The 23,479-nt window shown below is 40.1% G+C and overlaps 1 protein-coding gene across 2 annotated transcripts in view; it reads left to right on the top strand.

Annotated features, from left to right (window-relative positions):
• LOC126291689 (protein Smaug homolog 1) overlaps window positions 1-23,479 on the top strand; it is a 99,374-nt gene that overhangs the window by 10,834 nt on the left and 65,061 nt on the right. For both annotated transcript variants that reach the window (XM_049985313.1, XM_049985314.1), the window contains exons 3-4: window positions 10,924-11,152; window positions 18,306-18,445. In XM_049985313.1, the coding sequence (XP_049841270.1) occupies window positions 10,924-11,152; window positions 18,306-18,445 (369 nt within the window). The remainder of the gene's footprint in view (window positions 1-10,923; window positions 11,153-18,305; window positions 18,446-23,479) is intronic.

Here is a 23,479-nt window from a genome sequence, read left to right as displayed (position 1 = left end):
GTGGAGGGGTGGGGTGGGGGGGGGTGGGGGGAGAGAGAGAGAGAGAGAGAGAGAGAGAGAGAGAGAGAGAGAGAGAGAGAGAGAGAGAGAGAGAGAGAGAGAGAGAGAGAGAGAGAGAGAGAGAGAGAGGGGGGGGGGGGGGGGGGGGGGGGGTTCAGTTGCCGGGGAGGTACCCGGAACATAACAGGACGAACCAAAATGGTATCAGGCTCATCAAATTATGCCAGGTGCACAGTTCGGTTCTGAAGTCAACTAGCTTTAAGAAATTGCCAAGAAAGCAGATGATGTGGATTTCACCTAACCCTCTCCTGGGAGAATTCCAGTTAAATCATGTTGCGATAAAGTAGAAATATCAAAAGAAAACACAAAATGTTAGGGCTCTCAGAGGGGCCAGCCTTGACTCTGACCACTACCTATCTAAAGTGAAACTGAAGGTCACCCCCAAGAGTAACTTTCATAGGAAAAACCTTGCACGAAGGAGATAATGACCCAGAGAAAGTAGGAGGAGGAGGAATGGGGAAAGTTAACCAGTGATGTAGAAGACCAGGACTGGAAGCAGATGGAAAAGTCTTTCAACCCAGGCAGAGCAGCTTGGTCCTGTTACCAGGATGAAGCAGCACAGGTGGTGGAACGATGAGTTGGATAAACTACTTGATATGAGGAAGAAGGTGTGGCACATCTGGGAAGCCAAAACAGACGAGAGTGCCTGGCAGCACTTTCTGGAAACTAGAAACATGGTGTCCTAAGAGATCCAGAAAGTTAAGAAGGTGCAAAACGACAAACTGCTCAGGAAGATAAATGACAACTTTGTTAAGAACAACATGATAAACTATTATTGGATCTTCAGGGAGAAGCTAAACAGATATGACCCCCTCCCCCAACTCTCCAACTTTAGGATAAAAAAGGGTACATGACATATAGTAATAGGGGCAACTGTAACATACTAGCAGAATACTTCAAGGAACTTTTTAACTGTGAGGAACCACACCAAAAGATGGTGTTTGATGGTGGACAGAAGTTGTCCCCCAACCCAGACTCTAAACCCCCATCTTTAAGTGAGGTCCAGGCGATGCTAAATCGCATGGAAAATTTCAAGGCATCAGGGTAAAATCGGATAAAAGCTGAATTATGGAAGTATGCTAGCAAAAGTGCAATTGTCTTACTCGAGAAACTTTTTTAGGAGATTTGGAAGGAAGGAATCATTTCAGAGGAATGGAAAATGGCCCTGATACACCCTCTTCACAAAAAATTCCTAAATCTGATCCCAACAACTATACAGGGATTTCCCTAGAGGATGTGACCTACAAGATATTGTCCAGAGCAGAATCTGTTGGATTGCCAAATTTGGGAGTGCAAGCAGGTTTTAGGAAACGAATATCCTGCCCTGAACAGATCTTAAACAAAACTGTATATAATGACTTGTGTAGACTTCCAAAAAGCTTAAGATTCCATAGACAGCGAGTCATGGTTCAATATTTCAGAGGAGTTTAGCTCGGATGGGAAAACTCCAAGTGTCTTCTAAAGTCAGATCCATGGGTGAACTATCGGAACCTTTTTGAGATCAGAGGGGTCTGACAGGGGGATGGTCTCTCACTCGTGCTGTTTATCTGTGCACTGGAAAAAGTTGTGAGGGAATGGAATGCAAGAATGAGAGGGGGAATAACACTTCGGGGGGGGGGGGGGGGGGGGGGGAGCGTTTGGCATTTGCTGACGACATGGTGCTGCTCATGGAAATGTTAAAGGATAGCAAAAGAACCAATCAGAGTTAAGAGAGCAGGCAGGGAAAACAGGACTTAAGATTTCGTATGAAAAACGTAGATGATGTTGAATATGCTAGATACTCCTAAGTGAATTAAAGTAAGAGCTCAAAAAAATAGAGGTGGCTATGAATTTAAAGTACCTAGGGGAATGGATTGAATGGAACAACCTTGAAGGGAAAACAATGGAAGCAAGACCAAAATGGAACTAGCTTTCCAGAAAACCAAAAACTCATATAATAAGAAAGCCCTCTTTTGGAACACCAAAATAAGGCATTATAACACAGTAATTAAGCCGGAAGAACTCTATGCAGCAGACACACTAATCATGGGGGGAAAGGGCAAATAGAGAAATCAGAAATCAAGGAGGGGAAAATTTCGAGGAAGATCGCGGGTCCTAAATTCCAAAATAACAAACAAGTTTCCTATAGAAACAAAGACCTCTATGCACAGTTGGAGAGACTCCTGGAAACCATGAGGAAAAAGATTGATTTCTATGGACAAGTACTCCAAATGAACCCTGACAGACCAACTAAACAAATCTTTGACTTTTACAAAAAAGACTAAACCCAATTGGTTTAAGGAAGTGGAAAAGGATTTGAGGTTACTTGAGATTACCAAAGTCGTGATAAAGAATGGTACATCCAAGACTGTAACCAAAGATAAAACTAAGAGTTTCAAAGTTGAGATCAACACCAGAAAACCAATTCAGATATCGGAGGAGGAAAGAAGAGATCAGGTAGAATGAAGACCTATTTGGAGAAAAGGAGAGCACAAGCATCTAAGAAGTAATGGATCTGTCTTACCCCAAAGATAGATGATTTGAAGTGGAGGAAAAAGTAATTACATAACTCGGAAAAAAATATTTCTTTTGACATTTTATCAGACTTCAAATTTGAAATTAAAATGTTCTTTAAAGTTTTGGAATCCCTGGGAGTGATATCTTGTCAGTACCAATGTCTGTAACATGCAAAAAATGTCAAGCTCCTCAATTCCTGGAATGGTTGAACTGTGTACACACAATTTTGTACAGAACACTTAATGCGGATGTCCTACTCGCACCTGACGAAATTTTTTGTAACTTATTCTAATTTGTAGGTATAGGTCCCATGTTACATATTTTTGTCCTAGCAATTAATAGGATATTAGCTTAAATTGTATAAAATTAAACAATCAATTTAATTATAGGATATGTTGATTAGTTTTGTTTAAGATGATATTTTGATATTTCTGATATTTTTAGTTACCTTTCCATATATTTAAATTTAAACTCGTGACAAAAAAAATTTTATTTAAAGTGCGTTGGTTTAACATGGAATGGCTCTTTGGTGTTCCTCAGTCATCCTTGTCACCCAATTGAGTAAGTCTCCCCTGATCCGTGGTTCTCGGTGACTTTCCCAAAATCTACCCCTTTTCCTAGACCTTTCCAGTCCTTTCCCTTTACCCCTCTTCATTCCCCTTCAACCCTTCTGCCTGAAGGAGCCACCACTGGCTCCGAAAGCTTGCCTAATTACAACCTTCTTTTATGTCTGGGATCTGCCGCTGCTTGGTGAGTAGATTGTGTGTCTATCTAATTATTGCCCAATGTATGCCTTCCTGCATTTACGTATCATATGAAGACTACACCCAGCTGGGCATCCAACAATGGTACAGACAGTAAAACAGTTGTCACAAGTTACTGTCTGGCATAGTTTGCTGTTAAGGCATCCGTATTTTTATCCAGTATTTTGATGGTTTACTCAGAATATCCTGTCTCAAGTTCATTGACCTTGAAAAACCCTACCAATTGCTCAAATCAAACAATGGAAGATGCAGGATGGATTGTAACAATATTAGAGAAGGAAAGTTGCTACTCACCATATAGTGGAGATGCTGAGTTGCAATAGGCACAACAAAAAGAGTCGCACAATTTATAGCTTTCAGCCACTAAGGCCTTTGACACACACACACACACACACACACACACACACACACACACACACACACTCGTGCAAACGCAACTTGCACATATGTCTGCAGTCTCAGATAACTGAAACGACACTGTGGTCTGTGACTGCAGTCATGTATGCTAGTTGTGTGTGTGGGTGTGTGTGGTCTTCTGCTGCTTGGTGAATAGATTTTTTTATCTGTTCAATTAAATAATTGTATCTGTAATTGATTGTTTCTCTAGTTTCATCTACAAATTGCTCAGTGACATCTACTCCAGCATTATATGATATGGGACTCCTTTCCACACATTTTTCCAGTCTGCTATGAACTCCAGTGAGTTTCTGTAAATTTTCATTCTTCTGTAGCTCATTCCTTGCTAGACTGCATGATACCTGTTCCTCATGACATTGTAACCTGTTAGGCAAGACACAAAGGAATTGACATTAGCTGCTCTGGACATAGATTTAAATAAATGGGTTGCCCGTGCTTCAATTATATAAGTAGTGTGTGTTCTTTTGTACTTTTTTTCCCCTCTATTAAACACATCTGAAAGAACACTCACTGTAGCAATATCTAAGAGACTTGCCATACAGTTGTGCTCCACCAAGTAACAACAACATGACATTGAGTTGTAATGGGACACAATCCATATTTCTGTTGTTGGCTGCATATTTGCTCACCCTCTATGTTCGTATTTGTAATTCAGTTTGAACTTTCTCACTTTGGTGGTTGCAGACCTAAAAATTTAAAATGCATTCATTCTTAGTGTTGACTGCAGAAAGGCAGCTGTGGTGTAGCACTATTTCTTCAGAGTATTTTTCATATTGCTGGAAAAAATGTTGGTTGTAGGTCATTAGAATCCACACTTTCAAAATCATTATTCAAATGATCTTTACATTCAGAATCTGTCGGATTCAGAATCTCCTCTATTCAACATGAATCATTCATCTGTTTGTTGTGTTGAGCAGTCGGAAACTAAGAGGAAATTCCCAAGGGTGAGATTGGCTTTCTGAAATTAACTATACGGTGGTGTAGGTTAAGTCCCAGGTGTCACACACTGCAGCTGTTCACCCTGGTGGACCCCTGTGTGTGAGTAACTGACAAAAAAGAATTACAGAATTTCTTGTGATACACTAATTTTCAACAGCACTGTAATCTAGCAGTCACATTATTTGGCTGGTATGCTGAAGGTTGCGAGTTCAAATCTCATCAGGTGCAATCTACTTTTTCTGTAGTATTTATCTAAATGATTGTGATTTTTATTCAGTCAGTTTGTTTAAATGTAATGGTTTCTCTTTGCTAATCCTTTGTTGCATTGTTTTTATCATTGTATTAACTTCATTTGCTTTCATTTTATCTCGGTTTTAGTCTTTCTTTCTTTCTTTCTTTCTTTCTTTCATTTGGAGTATTAGTGTATGTGGTTTTTATTTATCTATCATAACATTTAAATAATTAAAATGCAGGCCTATTAGTTAAAAAAACATAACAATCTATGGTAATTGTCACACAAACATTTAAAACCTAAATTCTGCTCATATTCTGAACAAAATAATGCAGATGAAGATTTAAATGAAAGGTTTTATAAATATTGTGAAGTGAAATTGATGCAAAATGAGCAATAGAAAGGTCTACTGTTACAGCATGGAGGAAAACATAAAATAAGGAAGGACCACTGCTGGTAAGTTTCAATATTACAACAGCAATACAACTTTTTGCCAACAGGCTTTCATGTGAGCAATAATGCAAAAAAATTCTATTAGTGACAGTACGTGCATGACTGTTAGAGGCTATTGTATTTACTCGAATCTAAGCTGCACTTTTTTCCAGTTTTTGTAATCCAAAAAACCGCCTGCGGCTTAGAATCGAGTGCAAAGCAAGCAGAAGTTCTGAAAAATGTTGGTAGGTGCTGCCACAACTAACTTCTGCCGTCGAATATATGTACCGCTACACAGGCGTGCTTTGCAGGCACAAAGATAAATACTGGTGCCAAAACCACTGTGTCAGTAAGTAATAAAAAAAAAGTGGAAGACGAGCTTTTTTTTCCTCCACTCCGAGTTTAGACCACTGTATTTTCATAAAGTATCCACGAAGTAAATACAAATTCCGCATTGTTCATCTTCGAATGTTGCAGCATTTCAATGAACTACGAAAATCCAACTGGCAAGACTGTTAGGGGTGTTTGTCAATAAGGCCAACCCTATGTTCTGAATTTTTTCCTACCTGTGAGAAGAAATGGTTGCTAATAGGAACTTTTATGAATTGTGAATCACATGCAGTATTCTCTTCACGATAAGAATAATACGAATATAAACTTTTTGCCATGTATTCTTCCATGTTAGCAGCTACCTCATTTAAATCCTGCCTGCCTAATAAACTACGAAACTAGAGTGAGACAACAGCAAACGCGGAAGAATATACATATCGTGTCATGTTTATATTCGTATTATTCTTATGCGTAATAGTGATACAGTCAGAAATGAAGCACGGCAATTGACTAGATTTTTAAATCTAAGATGACTCTAATTTCTGTGCAGAATGTAATGTACTAAAGAGGTGTTTGCAAAGATTTTCAAACTGAGAATTTTTCGCTAAACTCTTGTTCAGAACATCTTCTATCATACGCAGTCTATTATTTGGTTCTTGTTGACCATTATCAAAGAAGCAGCAGTGTTAAGTAACAACAGATAGCAGTCTCTTGCCATTGTTTTGCTAATGAGATGATTCCTTTTTATTTTTTTAATTGTAAATGGCGGTAGCAAGCCATTCCGCGAGCGGCGACAGGCTGTAAACACTCATTATCAGAATGCGACAAACAATGCACAACACAGTGCAGTAATGCATCTTCAGCTTACAGTGACGTCAACACCTAATACAAAGAAAACGGCACTTATCAGATCAAAGAAAAGTAAGCAATCAATTCAAACCAGACGAAGCACGTGAAATTAAGGGTATCCGTATAAATACAGACGGAGCGCCTGACACATAGCAATGGCTACCTGGTAAAGCTTAACTGCGAAGCTTAAGACTCGAACCAAACTACTGTAGCTGTATCGTCATTCATTCGACCAAAATTGTGTCTCGCATTATAATGGACCAACTTCGTTTTGATTTAGAGGTGTGGCCTAAAACTTTTTTCTCTCCTTGAAGAATTTCGAATTTTTTTCCCTTGATTTTGAGTCTCATTTTTTCAGGTGCAGCTTAGATTCGAGTAAATACGGTAAACCCATTACTGTATGAAAGTGTAACATAGTGGTAAAACCTACAAAAGGTGCTGACGTCAGACGATAAAGAATTTTTTTTTTCTTTCTTTCTCTTTTTTTTTTTTTTTTTTTTTTTTTTTCTTTTTTGGGGGGGGGGGGGTTTCATATTGACATGATTACTTTGTATGTAACAATAAGCATGTAGGGTAAAAGTAGTTTTGCAATAAAACATTTTTGTCACAGACAGTTCGTGCGATTATACACAAAAATGATTTTCACGAGATTCCTCCGTTTGAACAAATGTGTATCCTAGTTCTATTTTCTGTGGTATTCTGGTGACAATTATAAACATGTATCCAAATTGTGTAAACTGACAGGAATAGTTGTGAATAAAATATACAGAATAAAAATATTTTTCTCTGGCGTGGCAAGACTACACCTAAGATCGAATTGTAGTGGGATTATTGTAAAATGGGTTGTTTCTTTTTGAGCCAGTCTACAGATTTATAGACAGACAATGTCCAGTGTGTGCCATTTTTCATACTTGACGTGCCCATTAATTTTTAACATTCTTTGATAGCACTATTTTTCAAATGCAGGTTTGTTTCCCTTAGTATTTCTGACTGCCCACGTTTCATTTCCTTAAAATTCTGGGTGCTAGATGAACGCTTAAAGAATCTCCTTTCTTATGTTTATAGGAATATATATTGGTACATATCTTTTATTGAAGAAACATTTCTTCTCCTGGCCAGTTTACATGAGCGTGACAGAAATATGCACATACCACTAGAAATTCATGCTTGATCATACATATGCTACCTGAGTCTGCAGGTTGTGCTAGATAGACCATAAGTAGTGCCTCTGCAGTGTCTTCAATATGTTAAGTGGCAGTCAGTCAGAACAATGTTGGCTGCAGTTGTGAATGAATTATGTTAGAGCTAAATGGACCTGAACATGCGTAAATTGCTGGTGCTTGTCTGGTGGCAACTTCCATAACCAAGGCAGCCAAAGTATTTGATGGTTTCCAGAGGCATGTGTTGAAGATTTGTACCTCACACAAGTAAAGCAAGAAAATGTCATCTGCTAAATGAAAATGGGTGGTGGGTGGTCATGCAGATGGTCATTAGAGGTTGTGACGAAAAATAAGACACACAAGTCACTGCAGAATCAAATTTGCAAACCCTGCAAGCACCAAAACAATACAAAGGGAGCTCCATAAGGAGGGAATTTCAGGATGATCTGGAATTCCATAACCACTCATTAATGAAACAAATGCCTGTGGTAAGAAAACATGGTGCCGGAGCCATAAAACTTGAACTATGGAGCAATGGGAAAAGTCGTTTGCTCCAATTCTGGTGCCACGCGCCACGGAATTTGAATCTGTGCCAGACGTCATGGATGTTGAAGACCCCTAGAGGTCTCTGTAAGCTGTGGCGGCACGAGCCTCCTGGCCCGCTTCTAGTGCGAGTGCGCCACAGTGGAACACGGGTTCCGGCGGCCAATAGTGGCGCCCCCGATATAGTACTTAAGCGCCTGCCTCTTGCTCAGCCAGCCAGTCGAATCTCGCGTACGTCTGTGGACACATCGCTTCACGTTAGACAGCTTACTTACTTGTTCTGTGTACAAGTGGACTTGTTTGTTAGGTTTCCTTGTGACTTAGTTGTTCGATCTTCTTCTTGTTCAATCTGTCCTTCATTGGTCATGTCCATCCTCTCTCGTTGTGGTGGTGTTGTTTGCGGTCCGCTCTGCGGGTCCCGCCGCGCTTTCCATCATTTCAACCCCGCGACCATTCCAGTCACCGTTACAACACCAATGAGTGTTGTTTTGACAGTGTCTCCAACTTCTGGCATAGCTTTCATGTCAGAGGTGAAACATGGTGGAATGGGTGATTTGGACAGCTGTATCGTGGTGTTCTGTGGGCTCCGTGGTTACTCTGGAAGGTTACTTTATTGCCAAGGATTACACAACCATTTTTGCACACCAGATCCATTTTGTGATACAGTATTTGTTCGTCAATGGTGATACTGCGTTAAAAGATGACACGGCTTCTGTTTACGCAACCCACATCTTTCAAGACTTGTTTTGAGCACAATGAAGATCTGTTGCATCTTCCCTCACTGGTCACTAGTCACCTGATCTCGATATTATTTAGTCTTTGTGTTCTGCTTTGGAGAGAAGGGCATGTAATCGCTATCCATCTCATTGTTTCCTGAACTTTCCATTATTTTGCAGGAGGAATGTTATGAGTCAATTGAAAACTACATAGGACCTGTATTTATCCATTCTGAGATGACTAAAAGCCTGTTTCAAATACCGACAGGTTTGCTACACTGTATTAGGCCTGGTAATTGGTTGTTTTGATGTTCCCATAATTTGTCAAACCCCTGGATTTCTGATATCCTCCTTGCTATGGCTGTCCAACATACTGTTGATTCCCACATAAAATTCTTTTGCTTTTTTTCCACAGGTGTGTTCACAATTTGTTGAGAAAATATTTAATTGTAACCTCCATCCTGCTGTATTCTGCTGATGTCTAATTGACCGGTGTTTTTTTACGGTGATCAGACATGCGTAAGGGATGTTTAACGTAGGAAACGTGCTTTGTATGAAAGATGAGTGTTGCATAAAATGAAAATGCCTTTCCTTTAATATTTGTGGTGTCATCAGTTCCTCAATTTAAGTAAAAGCATTTATTTGAAAGGGTTCATTGAATTCGAAACTGACAAGCTTCCTAACAATAGTTAAACTCAACCGTGCCATCCTGATTTACCAGTTTTTATTTCGACTTTCACACTGAAATTTGCCATTGTTGTATCTCTTTTCAAAATTACTTGCACACTACATAAGTTCATAGCAGCCTCAATAATAGTTAAAGTACTAATATAGCCAGCCTCCCTTCTTCCAACGTATCTTATTAAGAATGACTGTTCTGATTTGGTGATTATATGCACCCTTCACAAATAAAGAAATTAATGCCCGTTTCCCTACATGTTAATGGAGAACTTCCAAACTCGTATTTTATCTGCAAACTGTTAATATTTTTTGTGGGGCTAGACTGCATATGGCTGTTCAGTGTGCAACCTGGATGACTACTTTCTTCACCTCGTGTAAATACCACAAGAGTGGTAGGTTGCACTGAGCATTATTAAACAGCACAGCACACAGCGAGGCATTGCCCCCTCCCTCCCCCCTCCAAATCCCTCGGCAGGCCCTCCGCTCCCTTGTCAGTTGCCTTGGTCTCTCAGCCAGCACTGCTTTCATTGAAGGGTGTTCACCTAATGGGTGTGAAAAGTTTTTTCTTGATTTCTTGGAAAATAAACATTTGTGGACTCCTTATACGATGATGAAGAATGCCAGATTTTCATTCATTTGGTGATTTGTGTCATAAATGTTTGGGACAGTTTTCTCAAAGTAGGCAGTAGAAGGGGATTTTGGGGGGGGGGGGGGGGGGGCGAGAGTGAGTCAAAATACCTTAGTCCTTCATGTTAGGTGGTATAAAAGTCACATGCCAAACATGATGTGAATTGTTTGGACATGTGCTTTCTCGTTGTGAGCTTCGAATCTTCCAGAGAACCAGCAATGCATAAGGAGAATGATAAACTATTTTACCATCAAAAATAGTAATGCACTTCACGTACTTACCTCTCTGCACACTGTGGTCAGTATGCATTCATTCCTTTAAACACATTTTCCTAACATGTGAATGGAAAACCTATGTCACCAGTGAATGTTAGCTTTGGTATCTGCCCATCATACTTTAATTGGTTGTCATGAATTCGACTTAGCAAAAAGTTACATTGGGAGTTCTTCAAATGTTAAGAAATGTACTTGCCGTCCAGTTAGAGTATAATTATTGTAAGATATACAATAAAGAAGTGGTCTTTAGTTTTAAAGTACAAGCGGGAGAAAAATACAATTTAAGAATTCAGTTAGGTATTTTCATTTCTGCATTACCAAGTATAGTAACGTTTATCAACTCGGATGTTCCTTTTCATTTTTTGTCTAAATTTATCTTAAGTTCTGTATGCGTGCTGCAGGATATATTGGAAGCATCTTGTCCCTGGGCTGCGACGGCTCGACACTGAGGCAGTTGCTGCAGCTACTGCCCCTGCTGCGGCCTGGCAACTGCGAAGCCAAGTCTCGCTATCTTGCGGCCATCCACTCTGCGCTCAGTCATGCAGTGGAGACCGGGGCGTATGTGGAGGAAGCGAGACAGCTCCTCAGTTATGCGCTGATACATCCAGCAATCAGCAATGGCGACAGGAGGTATGAGCATGCAAAGGGTCAAACTGTTGACACTTGTCTCAACTCTAAAGAATACTGTAGTCTCTCACTCTCTCTCACCAGATTCTTCCTCATGCTAAGGTATAAGTAAATCTAGCTTTCCTCAACTTATTCCTCTCCCCTCGGCAAGTAAGGGACAATTATTTTCAAAAGCTAAAATAGTGTATGTACTCAAATATATGTGTGGCTATTGCCAGCACTGACATTCCTCATGAAATTACGAACCGACCATCAGTGTTGGCTTATCAATTTAGTTTCCTCAAAAAAATTTACATTTTCGTACAGTAATAGAAGTTCACTGGCTATTGACACAATAATTCTTAATAGGAAAGACTTTTTCACTAATGAGAGAATGTCCCCAAGGATGGAAATTGGCTTTATGGGATGACCTGCCATACTCACCCGATTATAAAATTAGATAGTATTTAAATTCTATAAACTTACAAACTTTTGTTGTATTTAAACTGTTGTTGTTGTTGTGGTCTTCAGTCCTGAGACTGGTTTGATGCAGCTCCCCATGCTACTGTCCTGTGCAAGCTTTGTCTCCCAGTACTTACTGCAACCTACATCCTTCTGAATCTGCCTAGTGTATTCGTCTCTTGGTCTCCCACTACAGTTTTTACTTTCCACGTTGCCCTCCAGTACTAAATTTGTGATCCCTTGATGCCTCAGAACGTGTCCTACCAACCGGTCCCTTCTTCTTGTCAAGTTGTGCCACAAACTCCTTTTCTCCCCAATTCTATTCAATACCTCCTCATTAGTTAATTTAAACAGGTTTGTGGTAAATTTTCATACATTAAATCTATACAGTTTACATACATTTATTCTGATTTTTAAGTAAAGATAACATTCGAAGGTGAAATATTGTTCTTCAAATACCATTACATTGTTCTGAACCAAAGACAGTGTTTCATTTGGTTATGAGAAACTACAATCATTTATCAAGTAGGTTGCAAATTAGAAATTTACTGTTCACATCTTAGAATACTGTGGAAAAATGTTACCAGCTTTAGAACAAGACGGTGACAGTCGGATAAAATAAGAAAGATAATTAATCCAGAATTAAATATCTAACAAACAAAATTAAATCACATTAAACTGGCAGAAACTGTTATTGCAAGAATAAATTATGGCAGGAATACCTGTAGTGGAGATCATGCCAACAGATGTCACTAGATCACAGAATGGGTAAAACTTCAGGAATTGGACTTAATCATGATTGCAAGCTTTTATTTGTGTATTAGTTGCTGTGGTTACATGTGATCTGTCCATGTGTCAGTGTTCAAGCACAGCTCTGCGGAACATTGGAGGAAGAACAGTGACACCAGCTCGACTGGAAGGTAGAACTACAATGATTGTGGGGAGGGGAGTGTTGATCAGGCAGCAAATTTTATTATACTGCCAACTGTGGGAGTCTGCCCTTCATACTTTGGCATTTTATGAACATCAAACCTGTTCAAACTCCAGTTTGAATCCACTTGCAGTCCGAATCAGATTGGCTCTAAAATTAAATAGCTACTCAACAATAGCACCTATTTCTGCAGAAGATAGTAAAAGTTTAGATGGAGCCAGTGGCCTCCTCCTGTGTTTCATACAGCAATGTTGTCAAAGCTCACCTTGATGTTTGACAGGAGGGATTTGGGTTTTGTCAGCTGCTGCTTCTACACAACTAATGAGAAAGTGGCATGTGATGATTTGTTTCGAAGCAAGAGACGTAGTAACATTCTCCTGCCAGTATAGAAGCAAAATCCACTATTTATTGAGAAAAATAGCTATATTCTCGACACCATCATCAGCACATTCTCAGAAATTGTAACAAATTTGAAAGAAACAGCCAGATATTTTTGACAACAAAGATGAAAGTTGGACAGCTGTCCGGTGGTGGTGGTGGTGGTGGTGGTGGTGGTGGTGGTGGTGGTGGTGGTGGTGGTGGTGGTGGTACCACAGACAAAGGTAGTGAAGATGAAAACTGTCAAAAAATTTATTTTTTGTTCAATTCTCCTTGTTTTACCAAAATGTGGACAATCAATAAATGGAATAAGTTTAGAATGTGCGTAATGTTGACTTGTAGGTAGATATCTTACATCAATAAAAGTTTGTAATTTGGTCAGTCTGAAAATGTTAAAAACCACAAATTTTTCTCAAACAGCCTCTGAAAGGCATCATCTTATATTCAGCATCATCGTCTACTCGGGTAGATAACTTATTCTGTGGTGTTGGTTAAAGTGTCTAGTGTTGCATGTTACAACCGTTTCTCAGTGAACCCTTGTGTGTGACTCTTTGACAAAAAAGAATTTCGGAAGCCTTGAAAACAGCATTGTCTTCAAAATGATACCATAGTGTAGTGGTTAGTTACTCAACTGGAATGCCAAAGGTCGTGAATTTGAATTGCATCATGTGCAATTTACTTTATTTTATATCTTTACCAAAATAACTTTCATTACATTTATGCAGTTCATTGGTTCAAACATTTTTTTTTTCATTCCTAGTCATTTGCTGCTTAAGTTTAAGCATTGTATGAAGTTTTTTACTCATTCTCGTTTCCTTTATTCTTTTTTCATTTGAAACTCATCCATATGATTTTAATTATTTTTATATATCCTTCATAATATTTTAAGTTGAAATTACCAGCCAGTTTGTTAAAAAATAAAGAATACTTTCCATTAAAACATGTACTTTTGAATACTACTTGTCTTACAAGCACTTAAAACAGAAGTTTTTGTTGCAGCCAATCGGATTTTGTCTCACAACCTTGTGCATACCGGCCAAATAACTTGGATGCTAGGCTATAGCACTGCTGTTTCAAGGCTGTAGTGGATAGCAGGAAGTTATGAAATTGTTTGTTGAATGGTAGTTGGGAATTTTGCTTGGAACTCTACTGTACTGACACATTCTGGTTTCAAAAATGTTTATCGCACCAGCATGAAACTATGATACATCTACTGCTAGATAGCGGCAGCAATGGAAAAACACCACAGTTGATGCAAAGTGTTCAGACCGAGCCATTGTGTGATGAATGGCCTCCTCTTTTGGCATACATGTATTTTCAGTTTACTGTCTTCAGCAACCTCTCTCGTCAACCTTTTAAATTCAAAACACTGAGTCTGATAGAATATACTCGATCAGAATAGAGGAAACGTCGACTGTTCATGACTGCTGAGATTTTGTTGGTTGGCGACTTGTTCAAACAGCCGACACAGCTGCCACACCACACTAACACACATAAAATGAGTTTCCTTCTAGGTGTGTGGCTCCTCAACCATGGGAGAGGAGGTAGGGGGTGAGAGCATTTTATGAACTGCTGAAAATATGCTTTTTGTGCATAGATGTTACATGGAATTAGAGCAAGGGTTTTGCAATAGCACGTTTTAGATACTAGGCAGCAGTGATAGAAGGCATGAAGCAAAACTGTAGCGCCTGAGCTGTCTAAAAAATGTAAATTTTATGCAATGTACAGAAATTCACTGAGTCAACTTGTAATAAGCTTTTAATGTCAATTGGAGAAGTAAGCTTGTTTTTACACTGCCCTCAAGAGGACAACACACACACACACACACACACACACACACACACACACACACACACACACACATTTTTGGGGTTTTACCATTTTTCTCGATTCTTCATTTTCTACAATTTTGAATTTTTAAAGTGTGCACTGCATGAAAATGTACAATAGTTTTCTCTGTATTTATCTCTGATACTTAATTTTTTAAATACTATAAATACTACAAAGCTAAAATAAAACCATTAACATGTTAGCCTACTATAATCCCTACAGAATGTGTTCTTTGTAAAAAAAATGAATTTAACTAGTAGATTGTTGTTTCCACTACTGCGTCCATCCTCACACTACTTGGTCAGAAGCCATTGTCCACTGGCTCCCTTGGGCATCGAACAGCCTGTCGGCAGTGTTCCAACTGTAGCAAACTATTCCATCCATCACTGTCAAGTCTTACAGTCCACACTTCCACGATCACTTGCACCAAGGCAATATATATTATTCAGGCATTACTTCATTCAGTCATCGCTCCATCTGCCGAGTATGTTGTCCAGCCTGGATGGAAGTGTGCTGACCTTGATGATACTGCAATCACAGTACCCAGGATGGTCAAGGAAGACTTCACAAGGCATTCAACACCAGAAGGCACCAGATCAATTTGCTTCTTTGTGCTGCTTTCGGATCTAACACCCTTTGTACCTGACGTCCATTACTCTCTCTTTGTAGAGCACGCAGTTCCACGATGGGTGTTCTGGTGTGCCCACACTATTGCAGGTGGTGCTATCATTCATCTTTTGATTTTGTATAAACAGTTGGTGTATGGGCTATGGCCAGCCAGGTAATGAATCAGTCCACCGATGGGCTAAGAAATTTCATTTTTAATCTCTCCCTGATGTTAGAAATAAATTCATACGTTCTCCTGCCTGTGCCTGAAGTGTCCCGTTCATTTTGCACAGTTGTAATATGCAATCTTTTGTTACTTATTTCGAATTTGCTTCAATTCAGATCACCTGTTGTACTTCCATTTGACTGCCTTTCTTTAAACAGTAAAAGCCTCCCTTGTTCCTAGTTCCCTAATCCTGTGCACATATTCCTAGAATTATATCTAAAAACAAAGATGATGTGACTTACCAAACAAAAGTGCTGTCAGGTTGATACACACATACACACAAAATTAGAGCTTTCGCAACCGGCGGTTGATTTGTCAGGAAAGAGGAAGGAGAGGGAAAGAAGAAAGGATGTGGGTTTTAAGGGAGAGGGTAAGGAGTCATTCCAATCCCGGGAGTGGAAAGACTTACCTTAGAGACAAAATGTCTGCTTGTGTCTGTGTATGTGCGGATGGATGTGCGTACGTGCGTGTATACCTATCCTTTTCCCCCCCTAAGGTAAGTCTTTCCGCTCCCGGGATTGGAATCACTCCTTACCCTCTCCCTTAAAACCCACATCCTTTCTTCTTTCCCTCTCCTTCTCTCTTTCCTGATGAATCAACCGCCGGTTGCGAAAGATCGAATTTTGTGTGTGTGTGTGTGTGTGTGTGTTTGTGTTTGTTGGTGTGTCTATCGACCTGCCAGCGCTTTTGTTTGGTAAGTCACATCATCTTTGTTTTTAGATATATTTTTCCCACGTGGAATGTTTCCCTCTATTATATTCCTAGAATTACTAACAAATCATGATGTGGCCTAGTGCAGTAGATGCCCTTTAATCTTGTAGCACTCCTCATTGAATGAGCTACAATCTGAGCCCAAATGCTCGACTGATGCTAATGTAGATGTGTGGTTTACTCTGATTGTTTTCAAAGTAAGGCAAAATTTCTTATTTGCAGTGGTTACAATTTAATACATCATGATGTACCTTTAGTACTGGCTCCTTTTGTATGATGTGCTAAGTTAGGATGTTCCTCCAGACATACCCGTAGATACATTTTTACTGCACTTTTCCTAATCATTTAATTTTATTTAATGGTTTCTTGCTAATATCTCTTTCAGGCAGGACGTGCGTTTTTTGAGGTGCTAGTGACAATTTAACACTTAGACACCAGCCATCAAGTTCACGGAGAGCCACATCACATTTGTCTTCTACAATTCTTCTGGAGTCACCTCAGCATGTCGTCTGCAAATGCGTCCAGTCCACATATGTTACTGTTGTCATATAATTTTTGGAGGATAGTCTCCAGTGCTACATGCCAAAACTTTGGCCCACACACTGATTCCTGGAGACAGCCTTTTGTTATTGCTTGCACTATTGTCTTTCCTGGGATTGTTAAAGAAGCACTCGGGCAGATGTACAGTGGTGCTGGACACTCCAAATCTCTAAGATGGCCAGAGAGACATCCACTGTATGTTATCGAAAGCACCAGCAATATTGATAGTCACTGCTAGAGCATTCATAGCATGAGTATCTGGTGCTAGCAAAATTGCCTTTTAGTTGTTTCTTGAGTTGACTTCTTTCTTCTGAACCCTTACTACCGAGGGTTCATCCTGTGTGGCAGTCTGATTTAGTAATCTTTAGCGTAATGGTTTTTCAAAAATCTTGCCGAGTACATTCAAGGCCAAATTAGTCTGTAGGATTTGGGTATCATTGGAGCCTTAACTTTTCCTTTGCTAATTATTACCACATCAGTGTTGTTCCACAGTGCAGGAACCCTTTCTTGCAAGAGACACGCATTGTACACTTAACATATCTATCCAGTTGGTCACATAGAGCTGGTATTATTTTGTCAGGGATCCTGTTTGGTCCTTGAGATTTTTCTGTTTCAGTCTGAGATTTATTTGCCAAATTCCTTCCTGTGCAAAGGGGTACATGAGCTTATTGTTTCTGGAGCCTTCCCATGACACAGTTTGTAACGTGCACTGGTTGACTGTCCTCCTCCATGAGGAAGTAGTGTTTCCATTAGCAGGGCAGTTGACTTTGCATCTGCACAAATGGAGTAGCCAAGAGGCTTAGTTCATGTCACTAAATTGAAATAAATGGAAGCCAGAATGTGACTCTCCAGTTAACATTTCCACACAGATGATGTATTCTGAACAGCACTGTGATACCTTTGTCACTGTTATGACTTTATTTAATACTATTATCGCTGCCATGCAAGGTTGTTTTCTTCACAGCGTTTAATATTTTATGAATATAATTAGACGTACATACTTTAATATTGCATATTACTGTGTTTGATATTATGCCTATTGTAATCTAATTTAGCACTTCAACATAATTAGTGCATAACGTGAAGAGTGCCTTTTTAGACTATTATCATCGTGATAAGATATTGTGTGATATTTTTTAAATATCTTTGTTGGTTTCCTATACACGAGTGTACCTTGTACATACAAGTCAGTTGTTTCCTGATGATGGTCTGATAGGCCAGCTAAAATAAACATCAGCAGGGAAAAAAAAAATCCTGCTTTAATTACATAACGTTAGTTGTTCAATGTAACAAAACTTTGATTACCTCTAATATGGACTAGTTTTTATTTTTACTTTGTGTATGAAGGCAGTATCTTGTGTGTAATACTACACATCCAAAACATGAATTGGCCTGTGGTGTCCATATGCAAAGAGCTGATTAATGATAGGATAATTTTGAAAGTTTGCATTAAGTTAATTGAGAATCTGAGGTGGCACCTGCATTTTCGACAGGTCACTCACTCAGTGGCTTCGCCACCTAGAGGACCGCATTGCCAATGGTCCGTCATCTGGAGGAGTAGCTGGAGCGATTGGTACTTGTACACCTGTGGCAGACACTCCACCGGTGTGGGGCACCAATGGCCACTTCCAGGGTTAGTTCGCACTTTGTCTGCTCAAACTATCTTATTTCAAATGTAGAGTATTTTTTCTTTAGTAAAATAAATCTGAGTGTAGTCACTTTTGCACTGGAAACAATGAAATAAAAATAAGAGCTCCTATTTCAGCTGTCTCAATGATCTTGTTAAGAGTATCTAAACTGCCAGTTTCTGCTGCCAGGTCGCCTTGACTAGTGGTCTTTGTCATTTGTTTTGTGATTAACTGTCAATTTCATTTCTTAAAATGTTAGTCCCAGATTAAGGCTTAGAGAGGAGTAAGGGCATTTCAGGTGGGGGGGGGGGGAGGGGGGGGGGGAAAATGAGGCTTGGAAAATTTGGTTATTCGAAGAAATGTCGTAAATGCTTTGCAGCCATGGTCAGTTATGGTGGGGCAGTTAATTTCCTCTCGCATAATCTATGCTGTATGATTACAGATGTTGCTGCCATTTGTACAGTTGGTGGCAATAGAATGTGCTTCGTAAAACTTTGCTTCATTGTTAATGTTAAAATCAGAAGCGTATGCAGGGTGACAATTATTGAACTATACGAAAAATATGTGAATTAATTACAAACTACGGTGTGAACATACTTTATTCAGCATATAATTGTGACTATGGATGTTCGGGTTTAGGTAAAGACATGTTTGACACATCTGCCATCATTGGCAATGATGTGGCGCAGACAAATAGTGAAATTCTGCTCAACCTCCTGAAGTGTCACGACATCACTGCTGTTGATGACCTGAATGGCTGTTTTCAGGTCAGCAATGGTTTTCAGGTTATTGCTGTACACCTTGTCTTTAATATAGCCCACAAAAAGGTGTTGCATGTGTTCAGATCCAGACAATATGGCAGCCAATGCACTCCCAAAAGTGCTCCTGCAGGACATCACTCTACTGCTTCGATTGGGTTGAGCTCTGTCTTGCATGAACCACATTTTGCCGAAATCGGGGTCATCTTGGATAAAGAGGATGAAATTGTCTACCAAAACCTTTGTGTACCATTAGATAGTTGCAGTGCCATCAAGGAATGTCAATCAATTATTCCATGACTTTAAATTGCACACCACAGTGTCACCCATTGATGTGAAGAGACTTCTTGATAGCAAAATGAGGATTCTCAGTTCCCAAATGTACCAATTTTGCTTATTGGTGAACCCATCCAAATGAAAGTGGACTTCATCGCTAAACCAAACCGCACATATGCATACTAATTCCCACCATACCCTGTGGCAAACCGTGCAGTTTGAATGCTCTAACGCAAACCAATCAGCAGTTATGATTTTTATTTCATATAGTTCAGTAATTGTCACCCTGTATTTGCCAGAAAGCATAAAATGTCAGTGATGTGATGATTGCTTTCTTTGCACATAAACACTTGTGATCAGGATTTATGATGCAGTCTGTCACAGCGTGATGTACTTCGGGGAAAGTGAGAGACTGTTTTACTCTTAGGACAATGTATCTTTGACTTGTTGTATTGTATGTTCTGTGAGTGTGTAAAAAGTGTTGTTAGACTGCTAATCGAGGCTCTACTGTGATTCACGACATAAGAATTTTGGTGCCAAAACCCGGGATAGACTTCGCCGGAAATAGATTCGACGATTGCCGTTGTGAAACACTAATTCTGGACGCACGTCACGCGGCAATACTACGAGGGGGTTTACTGCAGCGATCTGTCACACCACGCAACAAGCTCTTAGACGACAACCGCCTGCGTACACAGCTAAGTTCAATTGGATTATCTCGCAACATGTTTTGTAGTGCCATTTGTAAAGGCAACTGATTACATTATTGCTGCTGTGTACTGCTATTGTAGCTGTTCGATTAGCGCTTTAATGAATTATCAGATCTTACGCTACGCCTTTAGATTGTTTGACTAGTGTTGCCATCTAGCGACCATCAATTGAACTACTTCGACTAGCGATCCAAAGATAATGCCTTACTAGGACCAGCTGATCACTAGCCGACACTGCTTTAAACTTTAGAGTAATCGGACGGAATGGACAAACCAGAAGCACAGTTACAATCTACAGAGAAAACGTATGAGAGAAAGAGCAAACATTACGCGACTCGTAGCGGAAGTTGCAAGGTTGTCAGACACATCGCAAATCGCGGATTATAAATATTACAATGACAGACTGGGAAGTGTTCTGAACTGCCTTGTTAAATTAGATAAGGATATTCACGAGTTGTTAGACGATGACGAATACGAAGAAGATGTTCTTAAGTGCTAAGATTATATAGACACCGCAAAACTCGCCATTTCTCGATTGTCTCACGAAATAGAGAAACAGCTTGCGAAATTGGTAGCAGACATAAAGATTCCCGACAATCCACCGGTACAATCTGTAACAATGAAAGTTCCCACAGCTTCAGTAAAACTTCCGCCAATCAAACTTGAGCCTTTTTCAGGAGATCTCGTGACATGGGCACGATTCTGAGAGCAGTTTGAGCAGTCGGTTGATGATGATCCGACAATACCTACAATTAATAAACACATCTTTCTTCGCGGCTATCTCTCGGGAGAACCAAAGCATTTAGTGGACGGTATTGCGGTGACTGCCGAGACGTACGCAGAAACGAAGAGGATTCTCCGAGCGCGTTATGGCAACAAGGATCGAATAATTCAAGCCCACTTAGATTATCTCGAAGCCATAAAACCAATTCAGCTGTCCACCCCAGAGGAACTTGATCCAACATTCATTGAATGCCAGCGACGTATTAAAGCTCTCCGGGCACTTGGGGAAGACGTGAATGGATACGGCCGAGTCCTCGCGCCGAAAATTATACGCATTTTTCCGAATGACATATGCCGCCGCTGGATAATTCACGCCAAGCATACGGGAATATATGAAGGGGATATTTTGCAATTGGAGTTTCTGAACGAGAAAGTCGATGGGCCACTTACCACGCAGAAGATACGCGGTGAATTTTCCAGCACTTCTATTAACCTTCCCACAGTGTCCACACTTCACGTACATGCGAAATCTAAAAGATCGACTCCGAAGGATACCAGCGTAAAGGGACCATTCTGCGTCTTTTGCGAATCCGGCGATCATTGGGCGCAAGACTGTAAGAAGATTGTACAAGTTAATGATCGAATAGATAAATTGAAACTAGCAAACAGATGCTTTCTTTGTCTTCAACGTGGGTACAAAGTGTCAGATTGCAAAAAGAAAGAAAAGGCTTGGTGTGTTAACTGTAAAAGACTGCATCATAAGTCAATTTGTGAGGAACGAAAGGATATTAGGGGTCCTGCGGGTCAGACAAATGTTACTTCCGTGGGAAAGGTATCTGTCACTCCCCACGGATATACGTACCTTCAGACAACTAAAGTATGCGTCTCGGGGACCTACAGGGTTGAGCAGGACAACGCGATGTCTACTGGACGCAGGTAGTCAGTCCAGCTTCATAGCAAAATCGCCGATTGATGATCTCAAACTGCAAACGGTAGACCAACAAGAACTAATCGTTTGTTCCTTTGAATCAAACCCTACACGCCCACACCACCGCAGGCTTGTTCAGTTTAATATGAAGGGCCTTTGGCAGAATTCTTCAATGCCACTTACTGCCTTAGAAAGTACTCACGTTATTTCTCACCAGCCTTCGGTTCCACAACATATAAAAAGTTTACCAGATGCCCGTAAGATTATAAGATTACACTAGCAGATCCGAAAACCGATTCAACAGAAGATCTTCCTGTGGAGATTCTTGTAGGAGGCGATTTTTATTGGAAGATAGTGAAGCACAATTCACCCATACGCATCTCTGAAACCTTAGTGTTAGTTCTTTCTCTGTTTGGCTTGACACTTAGTGGTAACAAGTCACAAGCCTGTGTGCATGCAACCCTGGTAAATTTTGCTCAGACTGACCAATCTCCTCTGCACTCGGACAATGATTTCAGACGTTTTTGGGACTTGGAAACTATAGGGATTACTGCCGATCAGGGTCTACCTGTGAGCAACAAGGATACGAGACTTCTTGAAGAGTTTAGAACATCTCTCTCTATAAAGGATCATCGAGCAGTGGTTACACTTCCCAAAAGGCAACATACAGTGCTTTCGAGTAACAGACCAATCGCGGAAAAACTATTCAAGTACCTTAGGGAAAGATTTCAACGTCAAGAGACCTTTAAGCAAATGTACTTCGATCTTATGCTAGACTACATTATGAAGGGGCAAGTAGAGGTCGCTGCCGCCCCACTCTTAGGAAAGGAGCTATTTTATCTCCCTCATCATGCAGAGAGGAAGGAGAAATACGGATCCACCAAGTGGAGAATAGTCTTTGATGCTTCATCTCACGGAAACAATGCACCTTCTCTCAATGAGGTATTAGAAGTAGGACCGAACCTATTACCAGAGATTCTGGAAATTTTACTGTGTTTCAGACTATGTTCTACGGTTATCGCCGTGGACATTACACAAGCTTTCCTTCAATTAACCTTGAATGAAAATGACCAGGTTTTTCTGGTTCAAAATTAGCCAGGACCAAACACGAAAGCTTCAAACGACGGACAAACCAACGGAATACCGTTTTAAGAGACTCCCATTCGGCCTGACCTGCAGCCCATTTTTACTTTCTGCAACACTAAGAGAACTTGCCAACATGTGTAGGACAGCATTTCCCACCGAAACGTCACTTATAAACAAGACTGCATACATGGACGACTTTGTGGTCTCAGTAGAAGGTGATAATGTGGTGATAGCTATATACTATGAACTTGTAACCCTAATGAAATTGATCAGTCTCCTCGTATCAAAATGGGCTACCAAATGTGAAAAACTCCACACTATCTGGAAGGCAGAAGAGCGAGAACTCCACAGCCAGACTCAAGTTTTAGGCGTAGACTGGAATACCGCAGGTGACTACTTCTGTATAGATCCTAGCGAAATCGTCAGGTCGTCAGAAGACCAAACGACTCCTTTTACAATGTGCGGCTGAATTCTATGACCCACTCGGACTGTTTTCCCCTGTATCTCTTGTTGGGAAATTGCTATTCCAGGACCCAGGAATAGCGAGGAATTGGCTGG

The sequence above is a fragment of the Schistocerca gregaria genome, chromosome 9, assembly GCF_023897955.1.
Source record: "Schistocerca gregaria isolate iqSchGreg1 chromosome 9, iqSchGreg1.2, whole genome shotgun sequence".
Taxonomy (NCBI): domain Eukaryota; kingdom Metazoa; phylum Arthropoda; class Insecta; order Orthoptera; family Acrididae; genus Schistocerca; species Schistocerca gregaria.
This window is presented reverse-complemented; position numbering and strand designations above follow the sequence as displayed.